This window comes from Acipenser ruthenus, chromosome 54, assembly GCF_902713425.1.
Source record: "Acipenser ruthenus chromosome 54, fAciRut3.2 maternal haplotype, whole genome shotgun sequence".
Classification (NCBI taxonomy): domain Eukaryota; kingdom Metazoa; phylum Chordata; class Actinopteri; order Acipenseriformes; family Acipenseridae; genus Acipenser; species Acipenser ruthenus.
In genome coordinates, this window is record NC_081242.1 from 817,338 (window position 1) to 839,313 (window position 21,976).

General features: G+C 47.7%; 1 protein-coding gene across 2 annotated transcripts; it reads left to right on the forward strand.

Moving 5' to 3' along the window:
- Positions 1–1,422: 1,422 nt before the first annotated feature.
- rnf20 (ring finger protein 20, E3 ubiquitin protein ligase) lies at positions 1,423–20,695 on the forward strand. 2 transcript variants are annotated; one of them, XM_059016837.1, is made up of 20 exons: positions 1,423–1,526; positions 3,624–3,913; positions 4,952–5,119; positions 5,541–5,709; positions 6,501–6,710; positions 7,308–7,429; positions 8,845–8,991; positions 10,128–10,202; positions 11,498–11,617; positions 12,642–12,821; positions 12,983–13,118; positions 13,744–13,865; positions 14,717–15,048; positions 15,682–15,799; positions 16,426–16,575; positions 17,367–17,579; positions 18,052–18,177; positions 18,396–18,536; positions 19,058–19,159; positions 19,408–20,695. In XM_059016837.1, the coding sequence occupies exons 2-20, from the start codon at positions 3,770–3,772 to the stop codon at positions 19,582–19,584; spliced, it is 2,952 nt and encodes a 983-aa protein (XP_058872820.1). In that variant the 5' UTR covers positions 1,423–1,526; positions 3,624–3,769; the 3' UTR covers positions 19,585–20,695. The 2 variants fall into 2 exon arrangements, with proteins under 2 accessions (XP_058872820.1, XP_058872821.1); XM_059016838.1 differs by having other exon boundaries at positions 7,311–7,429.
- Positions 20,696–21,976: the final 1,281 nt, after the last annotated feature.

Sequence of the window (21,976 nt, forward strand, 5' to 3'; positions counted from 1 at the left end):
TCAGCAGCTTTCATTGGACTCTGTGAAGCTGAGGGAGTTCATTCTATATAGAGGGTGTGCAATTCAATATGTTAACAAGGGAACATTATTCAGCAGCTTTCATTGGACTCTGTGAAGCTGAGGGAGTTCATTCTATATAGAGGGGGTGCAATTCAATATGTTAACAAGGGAACATTATTCAGCAGCTTTCATTGGACTCTATGAAGCTGAGGGAGTTCATTCTATATAGAGGGGGTGCAATTCAATATGTTAACAAGGGAACATTATTCAGCAGCTTTCATTGGACTCTATGAAGCTGAGGGAGTTCATTCTATATAGAGGGGGTGCAATTCAATATGTTAACAAGGGAACATTATTCAGCAGCTTTCATTGGACTCTATGAAGCTGAGGGAGTTCATTCTATATAGAGGGGGTGCAATTCAATATGTTAACAAGGGAACATTATTCAGCAGCTTTCATTGGACTCTATGAAGCTGAGGGAGTTCATTCTATATAGAGGGGGTGGAATTCAATATGTTAACAAGGGAACATTATTCAGCAGCTTTCATTGGACTCTATGAAGCTGAGGGAGTTCATTCTATATAGAGGGGGTGGAATTCAATATGTTAACAAGGGAACATTATTCAGCAGCTTTCATTGGATCTTTAGCAGAAATCTTTATTTCCCGTCTTTGCTGCAGCTCTATGCCGTGTGTGTTCAATCATTTCGGCGAGACTTTTCATCCATTTCATTTTATTGCATTTTCACAAAGCAACGTGTAAAAAAGCCTAAATAAATAATTATTAGTAGGATTATTATTATTATTATTTTTTTTTAGCTTTTAAACGAGGCCCGTTCATCAGCTGGCTTCGGTCTTGAAAATGTCGTTGTGTACCATAAATAAATAAATAAATAAATAAATAAATAAGGGTATACTCCCCCCCCCCCCATTATGTGAAGAAGTATATTACAGTTGGACATTATGCGTATTTTCGCAACACGCTTCATTAAAAACATCGAACAATAAAACACACACACATAGGACTCCATTGATTTTAAACAGAAGAGATTGAAAATATCGAGCCTGACTCCACAACAGACCGGATCCGGATTGTAGAGGATTGGATCAGGGGTCGGGGGTCTGAAAATAATACCATCTTTTTTTTTTTTAGCGTTATTAAAAAACAAAACAAAATAAAATCGAAGCCGTAACGGCAAGAAACTACAACTCCCAGCAGCCACCGCGCGTGTTCTCCCGTTTGTGGGTGAATTGCCTTTAAATCGGCTTCCAGTTAATAAAACATTAACAGATATATAAACGTCTAAAATAAATAACTCCGCCGTCTTTTTTTTTTTAATGATATATTTATTTATTTCGAGTTTCGAGCGGCGAACGTCGTCTTTCCCAGATTCCGTCTCTATGGCTACAGCTACATCCGCCGGCCGGCCTTGGTTACAGATCCCGCCCCCTGAACGTCCGGGGCTTTGCGGGTCACATCCGGCGGGGTACAGCTTCCGTCTGTTGCTGAGTGTTTTGCTTGTGAAAGGTTCGTAAAAATTTGTGTTTTTTTTTTAATCAAATCAAATAAATAACTGCACAAATTCCCGCAGATTTATTGAAGTAAGACCCTTAATCGTGCGAAACAGCCCGAGTTCTTTTCTCCGGGCCGAGTTTGGTCAGTTTTTTTTTCCGGTAAATTGTGATCAGGATGATGTAATTTTACAATAGATTCCGTGTCGATATTTACGAAAATATCCGACATAAAATGAACATATTTTATGATAAACGGCGACGTGTATTGAGCGTTTTCCCGCAGTTATGTTGAAACTCGTCTTTCGATTTGCGTGAATGTCGCTCCATTTCGTTTTCACGATGGAAAACGAGTTCTGTGCTCGTCTGTTGAAACGCAAGTCTGAACAGAAATGTTCATTGATTTATTATAATATTCCTGTTATAAACCACGGTAGCAGAAAGCAGAGCCAGGGTTTGCAATGTTATAATCGTCAGTGATCCAAAATGATTCATGTTTTTTTTATGTATTATTATTATTATTATTATTATTATTATTTCATAATGTACACGTAACATTACTAAGCAAGCTGTCGTTATCGCATTATAAAGGTATTTTTTAATTTGTTGTATTTATTATAATCTTTACAGTTATAAAACGAACTGTATAAAAAGGCTACTGATTCGTAGATATAATGATATAACATTTAAGATTAAGTCTATTATTATTATTATTATTATTTATTAATAATAATATTTAAATTATTAGTTTGTACAAGGTTACAAACTCACACTAGCCCTGCTGCTGCACCCAGTCCTGGGGGCTCAGAGCTCCCCTCAATGAAGTCTAGTATTATTATTATTAATATTGAAATGATCAGGAGCCAGGAGTTTGAGCAGGGTTACAAACTCACACTAGCCCTGCTGCTGCTGCTGCTGCTGCTGCTGCACCCAGTCCTGGGGTTCAGAGCTCCCCTCAATGAAGTCTAGTATTATTAATATTGAAATGATCAGGAGCCAGGAGTTTGAGCAGGGTTACAAACTCACACTAGCCCTGCTGCTGCTGCTGCACCCAGTCCTGGGGTTCAGAGCTCCCCTCAATGAAGTCTAGTATTATTATTATTAATATTGAAATGATCAGGAGCCAGGAGTTTGAGCAGGGTTACAAACTCACACTAGCCCTGCTGCTGCTGCTGCTGCACCCAGTCCTGGGGTTCAGAGCTCCCCTCAATGAAGTCTAGTATTATTAATATTGAAATGATCAGGAGCCAGGAGTTTGAGCAGGGTTACAAACTCACACTAGCCCTGCTGCTGCACCCAGTCCTGGGGTTCAGAGCTCCCCTCAATGAAGTCTAGTATTATTAATATTGAAATGATCAGGAGCCAGGAGTTTGAGCAGGGTTACAAACTCACACTAGCCCTGCTGCTGCTGCAACCAGTCCTGGGGTTCAGAGCCCCCCTCAATGAAGTCTAGTATTATTAATATTGAAATGATTAGGAGCCAGGAGTTTGAGCAGGGTTACAAACTCACACTAGCCCTGCTGCTGCTGCTGCTGCTGCTGCACCCAGTCCTGGGGTTCAGAGCTCCCCTCAATGATGTCTAGTATTATTAATATTGAAATGATCAGGAGCCAGGAGTTTGAGCAGGGTTATAAACTCACACTAGCCCTGCTGCTGCTGCTGCACCCAGTCCTGGGGTTCAGAGCTCCCCTCAATGAAGTATTATTATTATTGAAATGATCAGGAGCCAGGAGTTTGATTTTTAATATTGCTCAACAGCAACATTTTTCTTGAAGAAAATGTTACTCCGTTCCAAATCTGCCACACATTTGAGGCGAACACAAGCTGATGAAAAAAATTGTGCTAGGGCCTGTTGTAAAAGTATTATTGCAGGGATGGGAATCAGATTCCTGTTCCACAGCATTGTGATCCATTCCAGGTTTTACTACCAGCTTGATCAGCCCCCAGTGTGTCTAGGTAACAAGCTCAGGTGTGTCTGATTATTAAACTCCTAGTGAAACCAGGACTGGATCACACTGCTGTGCAGCGGGAGTCTGATTCCCATCTTTGATACAAAAACAAGGTGAAGGGATGAAAAAATAATCTAATGATACACCTGTTCTGTCTTCTACAGGAAACTTAATCAGCTGTCTGGCTGTGATATTCTGCTTCAGAGAGAGAGAGAGCGATCACGAGGAGAGGCGAGGACGAGAGTTGTCGTGAAAGCGAATCATCTGCCTGCAGTGCCACTCCGAGCCCCCAGGTGGCAGCAGCGAGACCATGTCGGCGGTGGGGGCGGGAAAGCGGGCCTCGCAGGGGGGGGACAGCCCCTCCGGCCCCCCAGAGAAGAAAGGGAAGAGAGAGGAGAAGACCACCACCACCACCCTCATTGAACCCATCCGCCTGGGCAGGGTCTGCTCCACTGTGAGTCTCGCTGGTAGCGGTGTGGAGTAGTGGTTAGGGCTCTGGACTCTTGACCGGAGGGTCGTGGGTTCAATCCCAGGTGGGGGGGACACTGCTGCTGTACCAATGAGCAAGGTACTTTACCTAGATTGCTCCAATAAAAACCCAACTGTATAAATGGGTAATTGTATGTAAAAATAATGTGATATCTTGTAACAATTGTAAGTCGCCCTGGATAAGGGCGTCTGCTAAGAAATAAATAATAATAATAATAATAACACAGTCTCCACTGGGAGTCTCGCTCCCCCAGCAAGAAAACAAGAGGGCTTTTGCAATTCATAATTATTAGTCAAAATCTCTCAGCATGCCTTTGTACCTGCGGCAGTGGTGAGGGATGCTGGGAGCTGTAGTTCTTTATGTTGTGGTCTTGTATTCCAAACGATACAGACCTCTATTACGACACATCATGTTCAGCTCTGGCCAAAAGTTTTGCATCCTCACCCTCTATACAGAGTTTTCCACAGATATTTAAATGTAAAATTTCAAAGTCTGTGTGCAACAGCTTTCATTGGACTCTATGAAGCTGAGGGAGTTCATTCTATATAGAGGGTGTGGAATTCAATATGTTAACAAGGGAACATTATTCAGCAGCTTTCATTGGACTCTATGAAGCTGAGGGAGTTCATTCTATATAGAGGGTGTGCAATTCAATATGTTAACAAGGGAACATTATTCAGCAGCTTTCATTGGACTCTATGAAGCTGAGGGAGTTCATTCTATATAGAGGGTGTGCAATTCAATATGTTAACAAGGGAACATTATTCAGCAGCTTTCATTGGACTCTATGAAGCTGAGGGAGTTCATTCTATATAGAGGGGGTGCAATTCAATATGTTAACAAGGGAACATTATTCAGCAGCTTTCATTGGACTCTATAGAGAGGGTGAGGATGCAAAACTTTTGGCCAGAGCTGTAGTACAGAGATGCGATGATCAATCGACTCTCTCTCTCTGTCTCTGTTTCACCCTGCCTCGGTGTATCTCTCTGCTGCCCCCCGCAGGAGGAGCTGGACCTGAAGGTGCTGCAGTTCAAGAACAAGAAGCTGGCGGAGCGGCTGGAGCAGAGGCAGGCCATCGAGGACGAGCTGAGAGAGAGGATCGAGAAGCTGGAGAAGAGGCAGGCGACCGACGACGCAACCCTGCTCATAGTGAACCGATACTGGAGCCAGGTGAGAGGAGAGAGGCAGGGCTGGGAATCAGACTCCCGCTGCACAGCAGTGTGATCCAGTCCTGGTTTCACTAGGAGTTTAATAATCAGACACACCTGAGCTTGTTAGCTAGAGACACTGGGGGCTGATCAAGCTGGTAGTAAAACCTGGAATGGATCACACTGCTGTGGAATAGGAGTCTGATTCCCAACCCTGTGATGATAATAATAATTATAATGATAATAATAATAATGCTGGTTATCATCACAGGGATGGGAATCAGACCCCCTTTGCACAGCAGTGTGATCCAGTCTTGGATCAAAGTAATCAAGAATTGACTTGAAAAAGGAACCGGGAATTGAAAGCCATGAATTGAGCTGTTTATCTGTGTTGATATATATATATATTTTTCTCTCTTTCTCGTCGTCTTTCTGTCCTGTAGCTGGATGAAAACGTGCAGATTTTGCTCCAGAGATACGACCCCGAGCTGCCTCCGCCCCCGGCCCCAGCGGAGGTGAAGCCAGCCGGGCAGACGCCGGAAATCCAGCCCCAGGCTTCAGCGGAGGAGTCAGGCTTGGTCGGGGAGGGGGGAGAGGATGGCTGTGCTGGTGGTGAGTGGAGAGAGCGAAACGCAGAGGGAAGCAAATTCGAGTGCGTTTTCAATTAATATATATATCTTTTTTTAACAAAATCTCTCTTCCTCCTCCTCCTCCTCTCCTCTCCCCCCTCTCCTCCTCTCCTCTCCCTCTCCCCCTCCTCCTCTCCTCTCCCTCTCCCCCTCCTCCTCTCCTCTCCTCTCTCCCCCTCCTCCTCCCCTCTCTCTCCCTCTCCTCTCTCCCCCTCTCCTCTCTCATTTCCTGCTCTATCGTTCTCCTCTCCTCTCTTCTCTCCCCCTCCTCCTCTCCTCTCTCCCTCTCCTCTCTCCCCCTCTCCTCTCTCATTTCCTGCTCTATCGTTCTCCTCTCCTCTCTTCTCTCCCCCTCCTCCTCTCCTCTCTCCCTCTCATCCTCTCCTCTCTCCCCCCTCTCCTCCTCTCCTCCTCTCTCTCCCCCTCCTCCTCCCCTCTCTCTCCCCTCCTCCTCTCCTCTCTCCCCCTCTCCTTTCTCTCCCCCCTCTCCTCCTCTCTCCCCCTCTCCTCTTCTCTCCCTCTCCCCCTCCTCCTCTCCTCTCTCTCTCCCTCCTCCTCCCCTCTCCCCCTCTCCTCCTCTCTCTCCCCCTCCTCCTCTCCTCTCTCTCCCCCTCCTCCTCTCCTCTCTCTCTCTCCCCCTCCTCTCATTTCCTGCTCTATCGTTCTCCTCTCTTCTCTCTCTCTCTCCCCTCTCACTCTCATCCTCTCCTCTCTCCCCCTCTCCTCCTCTCCTCTCTCATTTCCTGCTCTATCGTTCTCCTCTCCTCTCCTCAGCGCTCCCCTCCTCCCCCCCGGTCCCCTCTGATCTCCCCGAGCCCGCTCTCTCGTTCCTGGCCACGCTGGCCAGCAGCAGCAGTGAGGAGATCGAGTTGCAGCTGCAGGACCGGATGGGCTTCTCCAAGCGCGCCGTGTCTCGCATCGTCCGGGTGTTCGAGAGACTGCACCACAGGATCGAGGGGCTGTGCGAGAGGGTGCTCTGTGCAGGTAAATACAATATAATAATATAATAGAGCACACACACTGTATGTGTGTGTGTGTGTGTGTGTGTACACACACACACACACACACACAGGGCAGCAGTGTGGAGTAGTGGTTAGGGGCTCTGGACTCTTGACCGGAGGGTCGTGGGTTCAATCCCAGGTGGGGGGACACTGCTGCTGTACCCTTGAGCAAGGTACTTTACCTAGATTGCTCCAGTAAAAACCCAACTGTATAAATGGGTAATTGTATGTAAAAAATAATGTGATATCTTGTAACAATTGTAAGTCACCCTGGATAAGGGTGTCTGCTAAGAAATAAATCATATAATATAATACAGAATATAAATCAGCACACACACTGTACCAGAGCATTGAGAGGCTGTTTGTGTCTCGTCCCCTTCCCTGGTTCAGTTGAGTCTCGTCCCCTTCCCTGGTTCAGTTGAGTCTCGTCCCCTTCCCTGGTTCAGTTGAGTCTCGTCCCCTTCCCTGGTTCAGTTGAGTCTCGTCCCCTTCCCTGGTTCAGTTGAGTCTCGTCCCCTTCCCTGGTTCAGTTGAGTCTCGTCCCCTTCCCTGGTTCAGCTGCGTCTCCTCTTGTGTCCAGCAGCCCAGGACGATGCAGGGAGAGAGGCGCTGTCTCTAAACCGGGAGCTCTCTGGAGAGAACCACCGACTGCAGGACCTGGCCACACAACTGCAGGAGAAACACCACAAGATGTCCCTGGAGGTGAGTCCATTTCAGTCAAGGAAGGATCGCTGGACCAGCGGTTAAAGAAAGGGGGTCTGGATACCAGGAGGTTCAAATCCCGGCTCAGCCACTGACTCCCTGTGAGTGTGTGTGCGTGTGTGCATGTGCGCGTGCGTGCGTGTGACCCTTAGCAAGTCACTTCACCTCCTTGTGCTCCGTCCTTCGGATGAGACGTCAAACAAACGAGCTCCTATTGGAAGTGACCTGCAGCAGCAGCAGCAGCAGTTGTTGATGATGCAGAGTTCACCCTCCTAGTCTCTGTAAGTCGCTTTGGATAAAAGCGTCTGCTTAAATTAATAATAATAATTAAAAAATAAATAAATAGAAAGGGAGGTTAATGCTTTTATTGGCCTAACTAAACGATAATTAAATCTTGCGAGAGCTCAGAGTGTCTCCTCTTCAGGCGAAAGTAGAAAAGAGAGATTAGAATGGAATTCAAATGGAATTAAAATGGAATTCGAATGGAATTAGAATTGCAGGGATTCAAAACGGGTTCTTTTTGTTAAAGTTCTGACGCCCGCTTTGAATGTAAACATCAATCTCCGTTTTCTGCTTTCACTCGAAGAGGAGACAAGTTTGGGATTTAGTTAGTCCGATAAAAAGGCGTGTAATCTGGGAGTAATCGCAATTACAGTTACAGGAAGCTAGAATTTTTAGGATTGAGACATAAATTTAAAAAAAATAAATAAATAAACTTAATTTCGATGTTTTATTTAACATCATGTTGTAATCAGAGAGAAACTACAAAATGATATCGCAAATAAAAAGTCTACCAGAAGGAAGCCGTAATAGCAGTCCAGTGAGTATTTCATGTTAGATTTCAAAATGTCACATTTTTCCAGTCAGTTTCTGGGAAAACTACAAAGTGGCGGTGTGTAATTCAATATGTTAACAAGGTAACATTATTCCCCTCTCCTCTCTCCTCTCCCCTCCCCTCCCCTCCCCTCCCCTCCCCTCCCCTCCCCTCCTCGCCTCTCCTCTCTCCTCCTGTCCTCTCCTCTCTTCTCCTCTCTCCCCTCCCCTCCCCTCCTCTCCTCGCCTCTCCTCTACTCTCCTCCTGTCCTCTCCTCTCTTCTCTCTCCCCTCTCCTCTCTCCCCTCCCCTCCTCTCCTCGCCTCTCCTCCTCTCCTCGCCTCTCCTCTACTCTTTCCTCCTGTCCTCTCCTCTCTTCTCCTCTCTCCCCTCTCCCCCCTCTCCTCTCCTCTCTCCTCTCCCCTCTCCTCCTCTCCTCTCTCCTCTCCCCTCCCTTCTCTCCTCTCCCCTCCCTTCTCCTCTCTCCTCTCCTCTCCTCTCTCGTCTCTCCTCTCCCCCCTCTCCTCTCCCCCCTCTCCTCTCCCCCCTCTCCTCTCCCCTCTTCTCCTCTCCCCTCTCCTCTCTCCTCCTCTCCTCTCTAGTATAATGAACTGGTTGATAAGGTGACTTCCTCGGAGACGAAGGTATCGGAGATGGAGACGAACATCGAGGATCTGCAGTGGGACATCGAGAAACTGCGGAAGAGAGAGCAGAAACTGAACAAGCATCTGGCAGAGGCACTGGAGCAGGTAACACACACACACACACACACACACACTGACACTGACACTCACACACACAGAGACAGAGGCACTGGAGCAGGTAAAACACACACACACACTGACACTCACACACACACAGAGGCACTGGAGCAGGTAAAACACACACACACACACACACACACACACACACTGACACTCACACACACAGAGGCACTGGAGCAGGTAAAACACACACACACACTCACACACACAGAGGCACTGGAGCAGGTAACACACACACACACTGACACTCACACACACAGAGGCACTGGAGCAGGTAACACACACACACACAGAGGCACTGGAGCAGGTAACACACACACACACACACTCACACACACAGAGGCACTGGAGCAGGTAACACACACACACACACACACTCACACACACAGAGGCACTGGAGCAGGTAAAACACACACACACACACACACACACACACACACTGACACTCACACACACAGAGGCACTGGAGCAGGTAAAACACACACACACACTCACACACACAGAGGCACTGGAGCAGGTAACACACACACACACTGACACTCACACACACAGAGGCACTGGAGCAGGTAACACACACACACACTCACACACACAGAGGCACTGGAGCAGGTAACACACACACACACACACTCACACACACAGAGGCACTGGAGCAGGTAACACACACACACACACACACTCACACACACAGAGGCACTGGAGCAGGTAACACACACACACACACACTGACACTCACACACACAGAGGCACTGGAGCAGGTAAAACACACACACACACACACACACACTGACACTCACACACACAGAGGCACTGGAGCAGGTAACACACACATACACTGACACACACTGAGAGATACACATACATACACACACACACACACACTGAGATACACACACATACACACTGAGAGACACACACACACATACATACACACACACACACACTGAGAGATACACACACATACATACACACACACACTGAGAGATTTGAACCTCCTGGTATCAAGACCCCTTTTGCTTTAACTGCTGGGGCCAGCGCGCCTTTGAGAAGCGAGACTGCGGGACACAGTGAGGTTTTATTCTCTCGTGGTTTGCTAACATGCTCTGTGTCGCTCTCTACAGCTCAACTCTGGCTACTACACTTCAGGGACCTCTGGAGCACTGCAAGGAGGACAGATCACTCTGAACATGCAGAAGGTGAGTGTGCATGCGTGTGTGTGAGAGAGAAAACTGAACATGCCAGACCAGACATGAAGGCACTGGAGCCCAAACGCTGGTCTGCTTGACTCAGTTTAGTTTCAGTAACACTGATGAAGGCACTAGAGCCCAAACGCTGGTCTACTTGACTCAGTTTAGTTTCAATCACACTGATGAAGGCACTAGAGCCCAAACGCTGGTCTGCTTGACTCAGTTTAGTTTCAATCACACTGATGAAGGCACAGAGCCCAAACGCTGGTCTGCTTGACTCAGTTTAGTTTCAATCACACTGATGAAGGCACTAGAGCCCAAACGCTGGTCTGCTTGACTCAGTTTAGTTTCAATCACACTGATGAAGGCACTAGAGCCCAAACGCTGGTCTGCAATATCGTTTTTGTAGATTCTCTTTGATTACATGATGTTAAATTAAAATATCTAAAAAAAAATATATATATATATAAACTCTGTTTCAGAGCAGGTGCAGTGACTTTGTATCGTGCTGATTAACCATTGACATCACAAAGATGCTGCTGAATGGTCTGTGGATCTCGGGCAGGTGTTGTGACTCTTGGTCTCCCGGTTCGTGTCTCTGTCCTTGACAGTGTGTCTGGTTATACCGTTTCGCCTGAGAATTGAATTCCCACCCTCGCTTGGGCGTTAAATTCTCATATTCTCAAATGATCTCTAAATTACTGAATTGAACAAATTTCCTGCTTAACTTGGTCAAAATGAAACAGTTTCAAGTCTTTAGAAGTTGATGATTTTAAGGGTAACCTAGGAAACCTGCTGGATTGTGGCTCTCCAGAGACCAGGGCTGGGCACAGCTGCTTGAATGCTTGTGTTTAATTGCTCCCTCTCTTTCTCCCTTCTCTCCCTCTCCTCCTCTCTTTCACCCTCTCTTCTCTTCTTTTTCTCTCCCCTCCTCTCTTTCTCTTCCCTCTCCCTCCTCTTTCTCCCTTCTCTTTCTCCCTCTCCCCCTCCTCTCCTTTCATTCTCTTCCCTCTCTTCTCTCCCTCTCCCCTCTTTCTCCCTTGTCTTATTTCTCCCTTTCTCTTCTTCCTCTCTCTTCTCTTTCTTTCTCCTCTCCCTCTCTCCCTTTCTCCTCTTTCTTTCTCTCCTCTCTCCTCTCCCTCTCTTCTCTCTCTCTTTCTCTCTCCCCTCTCCCTCTCCTCTCCCTCTCTTCCCTCCTCTCCCTCTCTTCCCTCCCTCTCTCTCCCCTCTCCCTCTCTTCTCTCTCTCCCCCTCTCTCTCCCCCTATCTCCCTCCCTCTCCGTCTTTCTCTTTCTCTTTCTCAGTTTGAGATGCTGAATGCAGAGCTGGAGCAGAATCAGGAGCTGGCAAACACCCGCATGGCAGAGCTGGAGAAGCTGCAGCAAGACCTGCAGGAGGCCGTGAGAGAGAACGAGAAGCTGAAGGTGAGCGAGCCGGAGAGGGCTGGGAATCGGACTCCTATTGCACAGCAGTGTCACCCATTCCAGGTTTTACTACCAGCTTGATCAGCCCCCAGTGTGTCTAGCTAACAAGCTCAGGTGTGTCTGATTATTAAACTCCTAGTGAAACCAGGAATGGATCACACTGCTGTGCAATGGAAGTCTGATTCCCAGCCCTGCAGTAAATACAGCTCTGGCCTTCCCTGATTTCTATTAAGAACTTTGTTGTCTCTTATAACATAAATCATTTTCAATATATTTTGAGCAGCCAAACTCATCTTAAAATAATATAAAACACACACACACAAAATATATTTACCATGCAATTTGCCATGTTTAATACACTTCACCAGACCTCTCTGTGCTTTACAATGCTTCCCTATGCTTCACCAGACCTCTCTGTGCTTTACAATGCTTCCCTATGCTTCACCAGACCTCTCTGTGCTTTACAATGCTTCCCTATGCTGTACCAGACCTCTCTGTGCTTTACAATGCTTCCCTATGCTTTACCAGACCTCTCTGTGCTTTACAATGCTTCCCTATGCTTTACCAGACCTCTCTGTGCTTTACAATGCTTCCCTATGCTTTACCAGACCTCTCTGTGCTTTACAATGCTTCCCTATGCTTTACCAGACCTCTCTGTGCTTTACAATGTTTCCCTATGCTTTACCAGACCTCTCTGTGCTTTACAATGCTTCCCTATGCTTTACCAGACCTCTCTGTGCTTTACAATGCTTCCCTGTGCTTTACCAGACCTCCCTGTGCTTTACAATGCTTCACTATGCTTTACCAGACCTCTCTGTGCTTTACAATGCTTCCCTATGCTTTACCAGACCTCTCTGTGCTTTACAATGCTTCCCTATGCTTTACCAGACCTCTCTGTGCTTTACAATGCTTCTCTATGCTTTACCACACCTCTCTGTCCTTTCCAATGCTTCCCTATGCTTTATCACACTTGGCTGTGCTTTGACTCTTCTGAGAGAGCTTGCTTGTGCTGTGTCGTTTCCAGATGGATCTGCACAACATCCCGGAGGAGGTGGTGAAGGAGACTCCAGAGTACCGGTGCCTGCAGTCTCAGTTTTCTCTGCTGTACAGCGAGAGCCTGCAGGTGAAAACCCAGCTGGACGAAGCCAGAGCCCTCCTTCTGAGCACCAAGAACGCGCACCTGAGACAGATCGAGCACATGGAGGTATAGAAGCACTGTCCCTCCCTCCCGCCCGCTCTCTCTCTGTCCCTCTCTCAAACCCCCTCTCTCCCTCTCTCCCTCCCTCCCTCTCTCACACTCCCTTGCTCTCCCCCTCCCTCTCTCACACTCCCTCTCTCTCTCTCTCTCTCTCTCTCTCTGTTCAGAGTGACGAGCTCTCTCTTCAGAAGAAGCTGCGGACGGAGGTGATTCAGTTGGAGGACACGCTGGCTCAGGTGCGGAAGGAATATGAGATGCTGAGGATTGAATTCGAGCAGAACCTGGCTGCCAACGAGCAAGCAGGTAAGACCGACCGACCGACATCCAGCGATATCAGGGCTCTTGCACCTCAATGTTAAGACCAGAGCCACGCAAACCGATAGATAGGGCTGTCCAGGACGGAGCCCTCCTCAGAAATCAGGGGCTGACTATCTGGCGAGGGTCTCTGGTGTGGATCGGGGGCTGATTCACTGTTCAGAGTGAAGAAACAGCTGCTTGAGGTTTGTGATGATCGATCGCTTATCTTAAAGACTCTGCGGAGAACAGCGACCCACACAAACCCAAGCAGCTGTTGTTGATGATGCGTAGTTCACCCCCCCCCTTAGTCTCTGTAAGTCTCTTTGGATGAAAGTGTCTGCAAAATGACTGATTTTTAACAGAAGTGATAATAACGCAGCCTCCATTCTTTCTTTCTCTCTCCTCTTCTCCCTCCTTTCTCTTCTCCTATTTCTCCCTCCTCTCTTCTCCCTCTCTCCTCTCCTATTTCTCCCTCCTTTCTTTCTCTCCCCCCTCCCCTCCCCTCTTCCCTCTCTCCCCTCTCTCCTCTCCCCCCTCTCTCCTCTCCCCCCTCTCTCCTCTCCCCCCTCTCTCCTCTCTCCCCTCTCTCTTCTCCTCTCCCCTCTCCCCTCTCTCCTTTCCTCTTCCGCAGGTCCTATTAACAGGGAGATGCGTCACCTCATCAGCAGCCTCCAGAATCACAACCACCAGCTGAAGGGGGACGTGCTGCGTTACAAGAGGAAGCTGAGAGAGACGCAGGCGGAGATCTGCAAGGTGCGCTGCACAGCGGGGGCAATTCTAAAAATGACCATTGCATTACAATTCCAGCTGCAGCTGCAGCAGCAATGTTTCTGCTGAAACTCCCAACTCCAATGCACAAATTAACCCCTGACTGCTGAAATGCCTTTCGAAGCTTGTCGCTCTCTATTTGTGGATGTTGCCCTGTTTTTGTAATATGATTTAATTTCACCATACCCCTCTGTGCTTTACAATGCTTCCCTATGCTTTACCAGACCTCTCTGTGCTTTACAATGCTTCCCTATGCTTTACCAGACCTCTCTGTGCTTTACAATGCTTCCCTATGCTTTACCAGACCTCTCTGTGCTTTACAATGCTCCCCTATGCTTTACCAGACCTCTCTGTGCTTTACAATGCTTCCCTATGCTTTACCACACCTCTCTGTGCTTTACAATGCTTCCCTATGCTTTACCACACCTCTCTGTGCTTTACAATGCTTCCCTATGCTTTACCACACCTCGCTGTGCTTTACAATGCTTCCCTATGCTTTACCACACCTCTCTGTGCTTTACAATGCTTCCCTATGCTTTACCAGACCTCTCTGTGCTTTACAATGCTTCCTTATGCTTTACCAGACCTCTCTGTGCTTTACAATGCTTCCTTATGCTTTACCAGACCTCTCTGTGCTTTACAATGCTTCCCTATGCTTTACCAGACCTCTCTGTGCTTTACAATGCTTCCCTATGCTTTACCATACCTCTCTGTGCTTTACAATGCTTTTACTGTGGGAAACTCACCTAAGAGGACTGGTATACTGCTTTTATGATGCAGCCCCTGTTTTAGCTGCAAGCTTTTTGAAGTTGTGCGTGTGGTTTGTGTCTTGTCAGGTGCGCATGCAAACCAGTTTGGGCGCCACTGGTCCCAGTAGCGGCTCCGCCCCCTCCTCTTCGAACTGGGGCGGGGAAGGAGAGAGCGAGTCGGCAGGCGTCAAGAAGGAAGTGAAGGAAGAGCCTGTGGAGGTGAAGAAAGAGAAGGAGGAGGAAGAGGAGAGGGAGAAGGAGAGGGAGAGAGAGAAGGAGAAGGAGAGAGAGAGGGAGAGGGAGAAGGAGCGAGAGAAGGAGGCGGAGAAGGAGAGAGAGAGGGAGAAAGAGAGGCAGAGGAGCGAGGAGATGAAGAAAAAGGATTCGGACGCCCTGAAACAGCTTCGCACAGAACTCAAGTGAGCATCAGATCGCCAGCAGGGATGAGAATCAGACTCCCGTTGCACAGCAGTGTGATCCAGTCCTGGTTTCACTAGGAGTTTAATAATAAGACACACCTGAGCTTGTTACCTAGACACACTGGGGGCTGATCAAGCTGGTTGTAAAACCTGGAATGGGTGACCCTGCTGTGCAATAGGAGTCAGTTTCTTCAAGTTTTAATGACACTGATGAAGACACTAGAGCCCAAACGCTGGTCTGCTTGACTCAGTTTAGTTTCAATAACACTGATGAAGACACTAGAGCCCAAACGCTGGTCTGCTTGACTCAGTTTAGTTTCAGTAACGCTGATGAAGGCACTAGAGCCCAAACGCTGGTCTGCTTGACTCAGTTTAGTTTCAATAACGCTGATGAAGGCACTAGAGCCCAAACACTGGTCTGCTTGACTCAGTTTAGTTTCAATAACACTGATGAAGGCACTAGAGCCCAAACGCTGGTCTGCTTGTATTAATACAGATTCTGCTGATGAGGCCCAATGATTATACTCTCTCTCTCTCTTTCGCTCTTTCTCTCCCCCCTCTCCCTCCCTCTCCCATCTCCCCGTCTCTCCACCCCCCTCTCTCTCCCCCCCCCCCTCTCTCTCTCCCTCCCAGGAAAGCCCAGGAGTCTCAGAAGGAGATGAAGCTGCTGTTAGACATGTACAAGTCAGCCCCCAAGGAGCAGAGGGACAAAGTGCAGCTCATGGCAGCCGAGAGGAAGGCCAAGGCAGAGGTGAGTCTGTCACAGTGGCTTTTTTTATTTATTTGATTTGCTTCCAAACACCTGCCAACGTGTCAAAGTTTGTTAAAAACGTACAAAATCTAAACAGAAGCATAAATAAAAGCCTTTCTTAATTTTTTTTTTTTTAATATTTATATGAAGTTCAATTGTAAGGTTTGCAGGGATATTGAAGCTCCTAGCGTAGGTCAGTGTGTTTGATAGTCACGATTAAGCATAGATGTTAGATGCTATCGCTCTGGTCTGATTGTATTGCTGTGTGTGTCTCTGCCTGTGTGTCTTTGTCTGTGTGTGTGTCTCTCTGTTTGTGTCTGTCTGTGTGTCTCTGCCTGTGTGTGTCTCTTGTTTGTTTGTGTCTCGGTTTGTTTGTGTCTCTGTGTGTCTGTGTCTCTACCTGTGTGTGTCTCTGTCTCTCTCTGTATCTCTGTGTATGTCTCTGTGTGTCTCTGCCTGTGTGTGTGTGTCTTTGTCTCTCTGTCTGTGTGTCTCTGTCTCTCTGTGTACGTCTCTGTCTGTGTGTGTGTGTGTGTGTGTGTCTCTGTCTGTCTCTCTGTGTATGTCTCTGTCTGTGTGTGTGTGTGTGTCTGTCTGTCTCTCTGATGCTCCGCTGGCGCCCCCAGGTGGAGGAGCTGCGGCAGCGCGTGCGTGAGCTTGAGGAGAAGGAGCGGAAGGAGAGTAAGAAGCTGGCGGACGAGGACGCGCTGCGGAAGATCAAGCTGGCCGAGGAGCAGATTGAGCACCTGCAGAAGAAGCTGACCGCCACCAAGCAGGTGAGGAGAGAGGAGGGGCTGCAGATCCTGCTGGATAAATACTGTGATACTGCAGAGATACTACACTGGAGAAATAACCTCTCGCCCCGCCCCTCCTGCTCTGCGCTGGACTCACCTGACCTCAGCACCACGTTACTGGACCCTCAGCTGATGCGCTATCCTTGCACTTTATCATTGTAGATACAACTTGCTGTGATCCCATCTTGCTGCATCCTAGTTCATATTGTATTCTAGCAGTATTGTGATTCAGCCCTTGCTGTAAACTCCACTGTGTTTAAATATGAAGCTTGCATTGTAACCCTGTGCTGCCCTGTTACACCTGTGTGAGTTGCCTGGGATAAAGGAGGCTGTGTGGTCCAGTGGTTAAAGAAAAGGGCTTGTAACCAGTAGGTCCCCGGTTCAAGTCCCACCTCAGCCACTGACTCATTGTGTGACCCTGAGCAAGTCACTTAACCTCCTTGTGCTCTGTCTTTCGGGTGAGACGTAGTTGTAAGTGACTCTGCAGCTGATGCATAGTTCACACACCCTAGTCTCTGTAAGTCGTCTTGGATAATGGCGTCTGCTAAATAAACTAATAATAATAATAATAATAATAATAATAATAATAATAATAAATAATAATAAAATGCTGTGACTGCTGGGGTCTTGTGCTAACCCTTACTCTCTCTTTCTCTCTTCTCCCCCTCTCTTTCCTCTCTCCCTCCTCTCGCTCTACCTGTCTCCCCCTCTCTCCCTCTCTCTCTCTCCTTCCGTCCCTCCCTCTCTCCCTCTCCCCCTTCCTCTCTGCTCAGGAGGAGGAGGCTCTCCTCTCTGAGATGGACGTCACCGGCCAGGCGTTCGAGGACATGCAGGAGCAGAACATCCGTCTCATGCAGCAGCTCCGGGAGAAGGACGACGCCAACTTCAAGCTGATGAGCGAGAGGATCAAATCCAACCAGATCTACAAGCTGCTGAGAGAGGAGAAGGACGAGCTGGGAGACCAGGTCCTCACCCTGAAAACACAGGTGAGAGACAGACACAGAGACAGACAGAGAGATGATGAAGATGGTTAAAGCAAAAGGGGTCTTGATACCAGGAGGTTCAAATCCCGGCTCAGCCACTGACTCCCTGTGTGCGTGTGTGAGAGACCCTGAGCAAGTCACTTCACCTCCTTGTGCTCCGTCCTTCGGATGAGACGTCAAACAAACAAGCTCCTATTGGAAGTGACTCTGCAGCAGCCACTGACTCCGTGTGTGTGTGTGTGACCCTGAGCAAGTCACTGAACCTCCTTGTGCTCCGTCCTTCGGATGAGACGTCAAACAAACAAGGTCCTATTGGAAGTGACTCTGCAGCAGCAGCAGTTGTTGATGATGCAGAGTTCACCCTCGTAGTCTCTGGAAGTCGCTTTGGATAAAAGCGTCTGCTGAATGACTCCCCTCTCCTCTTCTCCTCCCCTCTCCTCCTCTCCTCTTGTTCTTCCCTTTCCTCTTCCCCCAGGTGGACGCCCAGCTGCTGGTGGTTCAGAAGCTGGAGGAGAAGGAAGGCGTCCTGCAGAGCAACCTGTCCACCATCGAGAAGGAGCTGGGGCTGAGGACTCAAGCACAGGAGCTGAACAAGAGAAAGGTAAGAATGCAGAGTGTGTGTGTGTGTGTCTGTCTCTGTGTGTCTATAGAGGAGTTGCTGGGACTGAAGACACAATCATCTGAATCTGGAGGTGTAGGAGGACGGGGGGGCGGCTTTCTGTCTTTATGAACGGCTGTCTGGCAGGTAACAGTGATTCACTGAATCTCCTTCTTTTTCATCTCTCACTCTCTCTCTCTCTCTCTCTCTCTCTCTCTCAGGCAGTAGAAGCCGCTCAGCTGGCTGAGGATCTGAAGGTCCAGTTGGAGCACACCCAGAACAAGCTGAGAGAGATCCAGTCCTCCATGTCAGACAACAGGAGCGCCCGAGAGGGGGAGTCCTTCAACCTCAAGAGAGCCCAGGTGAGAGGGGAGAGGAGAGGGTGGTACAGGTAATATTGAGAGAGTCCTTCAATATCAAGAGAGCTCAGGTAACTGTGTGTGTGTGTTTCTGACCCCGTCTCTCTGTTGCCCCCCTGTGTGCAGGAGGACCTGTCTCTGTGTGTGTGTGTGTGTGTCTGAACCCGTCTCTCTGTCGCCCCCCTGTGTGCAGGAGGACCTGTCTCTGTGTGTGTGTGTGTGTGTGTGTGTGTGTGTGTGTGTCTGACCCCGTCTCTCTGTCGCCCCCCTGTGTGCAGGAGGACCTGTCTCTGTGTGTGTCTGACCCCGTCTCTCTGTCGCCCCCCTGTGTGCAGGAGGACCTGTCTGTGTGTGTGTGTGTGTGTGTGTCTGACCCCGTCTCTGTCGCCCCCCTGTGTGCAGGAGGACCTGTCTCTGTGTGTGTGTGTCTGACCCCGTCTCTCTGTCGCCCCCCTGTGTGCAGGAGGACCTGTCTCTGTGTGTGTGTGTCTGACCCCGTCTCTCTGTCGCCCCCCTGTGTGCAGGAGGACCTGTCTCGGCTGCGCAGGAGGCTGGAGAAGCAGAAGAAGGTGGAGGTGTACACCGACGCAGACGAGATTCTGCAGGAGGAGATCAACCAGTACAAGGTAGGAGAGGAGAGGAGAGGGGAGGGGAGGGGAGGGGAGGTTATCACACGACACACTCGCATTGAGACACGGCCTGTGTGTGTCTCTGTGTGTCTCCCCCTGTCTCGAAAGGCCTGTGTGTGTCTCCCCTGGTCTCTGATTGCTGTGTGTGTCTCTGCGTCTCCCCCGGTCTCTGATCGCTTGTGTGTGTGTCTCCCCCGGCCTCTGATTGCTCTCTCTCTCTCTCTCTCTCTCTCGTGTGTTCCCAGGCGAAGCTGCGGTGCCCGTGCTGCAACACGCGTGACAAGGAGACAGTTCTCACCAAGTGCTTCCACGTGTTCTGCTTCGAGTGCCTGAAGACGAGGTACGACACGAGGCAGAGGAAGTGCCCCAAGTGCAACGCAGCCTTCGGAGCCAACGACTTCCACCGGATCTACATCAACTGAGGGGAGAGGAGAGAGGGGAGGAGAAGGAGGAGGAGAGAGGAGAGGAGAGAGGGGTGAGAGGATAGAGAGACAGACAGACACAGATGGACAGACAGGGGAGGGGAGAAATGCTGCCTCCAGAAAAAAAAAAAAAAAAACCATTTCAGCTGGACAAGAGACTGCCCCCCCCCTCACATCCACACTGAGGGTCCAACTATTCACTTTGGGGGGGGGGGGGGGGGGGGGGGGGTAGAGTAGAAGCTAAGATATATTTAGAATTGTAGAATATAATTTAACAGAGGTTTTCTTTTTTTGTGAATTGATAAAGGCAAGTATTACCACGTCTGTTTTGGGTGATTTGCCCAAATTCAGATTTTTTTTTTTTACAACCCCTTATCTCCCTCCCCAGCTCCCCTAAAACAAAGTTGGACCCTTTTTTAGTAACATTGAAAGAAATATGGTAAAAAAAAAAAAAACAGGCGCCAAAATGATTCAGACGGTTTCTCTTGAGTTTCGCCACAGTTTTTCAAGTTCCAGTTGAATTTTTTTAAGTTATTAATGAGTCATTCAGCAGACGCTTTTATCCAAAGCGACTTGCAGAGACTAGGGGGGTGAACTCTGCATCATCATCAACTGCTGCTGCTGCTGCTGCAGAGTCACTTCCAATAGGAGCTCGTTTGTTTGACGTCTCATCCGAAGGACGGAGCACAAGGAGGTGAAGTGACTCGCTCAGGGTCACACACACGCACACGCACATGCACACACACATTGAGTCAGTACATATTTCATTAAGTGAATTCTCCTTTGACTTTGGACTCCAAACTGTCACTTAATGCGTTATCTACCTGAGTTAGACTTCCATGCTTAAATAGTAATGTTAAAAAAAAAAAAAAAAAAAAAAAGATCTGGCAGAAGGAAGGTATATGAGAAAGGGGACTTAAGACAATTCAACTGGGGGTATTGAAAATTGGGAGAACTGTCTGACTAATGTTTTGGTGCTATTGAAATATATCGCTATAGTATTTAATGAGACTTACAAGTCTAAGTGCGTGCAGCTGGATTACTGTTTTTTTTTTAATATATTTTTTTAAATGTCATGTTATTTACGTTTTTTAATTGGGGGGGGGGGGGGGGGAAGATAAGTGATATTCACATACATTTGCTTTGTGCCTACCCGCTACCCAGCATCACTGTCCCAGATTTGGACCAGAGAGACTTGACTGAGTAACGAGGCTTGCCATTGGACCAGAAAGAGTCCTTGTGACCAGATTTTTTTTTTTCTCTTCATTTTTTGGTTTCGATGTTGGTTGTCCATTTTGTTTACTTTATTGTTATTATTCTTAATTTGTACTGAAACTTTAAAACTGCCGTTGTATAATACATTAAAAAATGCAGAGACAACTGTTTTTTTTTCTCCTTTATTTTTTTCTTACTGGATGTGTAAGATTTCGAAAGAGATTTTAAACTTCCGATCGGAGGTCCCGGTTTTTTGTACCTCAGAGACGGCAACCCTATCACAAGCCCACGTTAACCGAATTGAAAAGGGCACATAATTTTGACATTTTATTTTCCATCGTGAAGTCAAATAAACTACAAAATGATATCGCAAAAAAAAAAAAAAAAAAAGGAAACCATATTAGTACAGTATTTTATGTTAAATTTTGAAATGTCATATTTTTAGGCGGGATGGTTATTTGTATCAGGGTTCACTTTATTGTCACCTAATAAATATTAATTTAATATAGGAATAAAAAAGTAAGTTTACCTTTGTCTTTGTGTGGATTACTCGGCCGTTAGCGTTGGGACAAGACACGCCACGAGAAGCCGTTCTACCGCGGATTTTGAATTCAAACATTCCAAGGTTCTAAACTAACCGCCTCACCTCAGTCCGGTTGTCACGGTTGAGATGAGAAGAGCAGCGCCTTCGTTTACCGGTACGTTATTACAAATACAAAGTCAAAAATAGTTAAGGACAATTCACGAAAATTAACGGCAGATAAATGCCAGGTAAAATAAAAAAAAAAAAGTGACAAGCGGGCCGGGGATTTTAAAACTAGACAGAAAAAAAAAATACGTGGTGATTTATGGTAGCTACGTATGGATGTGACAACTGAGAAGGCGATATTCGCCCCTTCTGTAAGACGACGACATGGAGGGAACATTATCGGGTCCAGTCATCCCAAAGGCAGCTTAACTTTCCTGCCGCCGCTTTCGAGTGTGAGCCGGTGTTGCTGTTGGGTACAGCCAAGCTTCGCTGCGCAGATGCAAATGCAGGTTTTTGGTAAGTACAGACACGCCACTGTAGGCAGACCTACCGCATTGTAGCCCGATTCAGTTTACTTCCATTTAACTATATATCCGAAATTTCGGATGCAGCACGATAAAACTCGTCACCCTGAGTTGCCGTGATCAC

Bases quoted from the DNA above. Each gene is read 5' to 3' on its own strand.
- rnf20 (XM_059016837.1), top strand. From the start codon at position 3,770: ATGTCGGCGGTGGGGGCGGGAAAGCGGGCCTCGCAGGGGGGGGACAGC. The intron at 13,866-14,716 runs GTGCGCTGCACA...GTGTCTTGTCAG, and splicing joins CGCAGGCGGAGATCTGCAAG to GTGCGCATGCAAACCAGTTT. The intron at 18,537-19,057 runs GTGAGAGGGGAG...CCCTGTGTGCAG, and splicing joins TCAACCTCAAGAGAGCCCAG to GAGGACCTGTCTCGGCTGCG.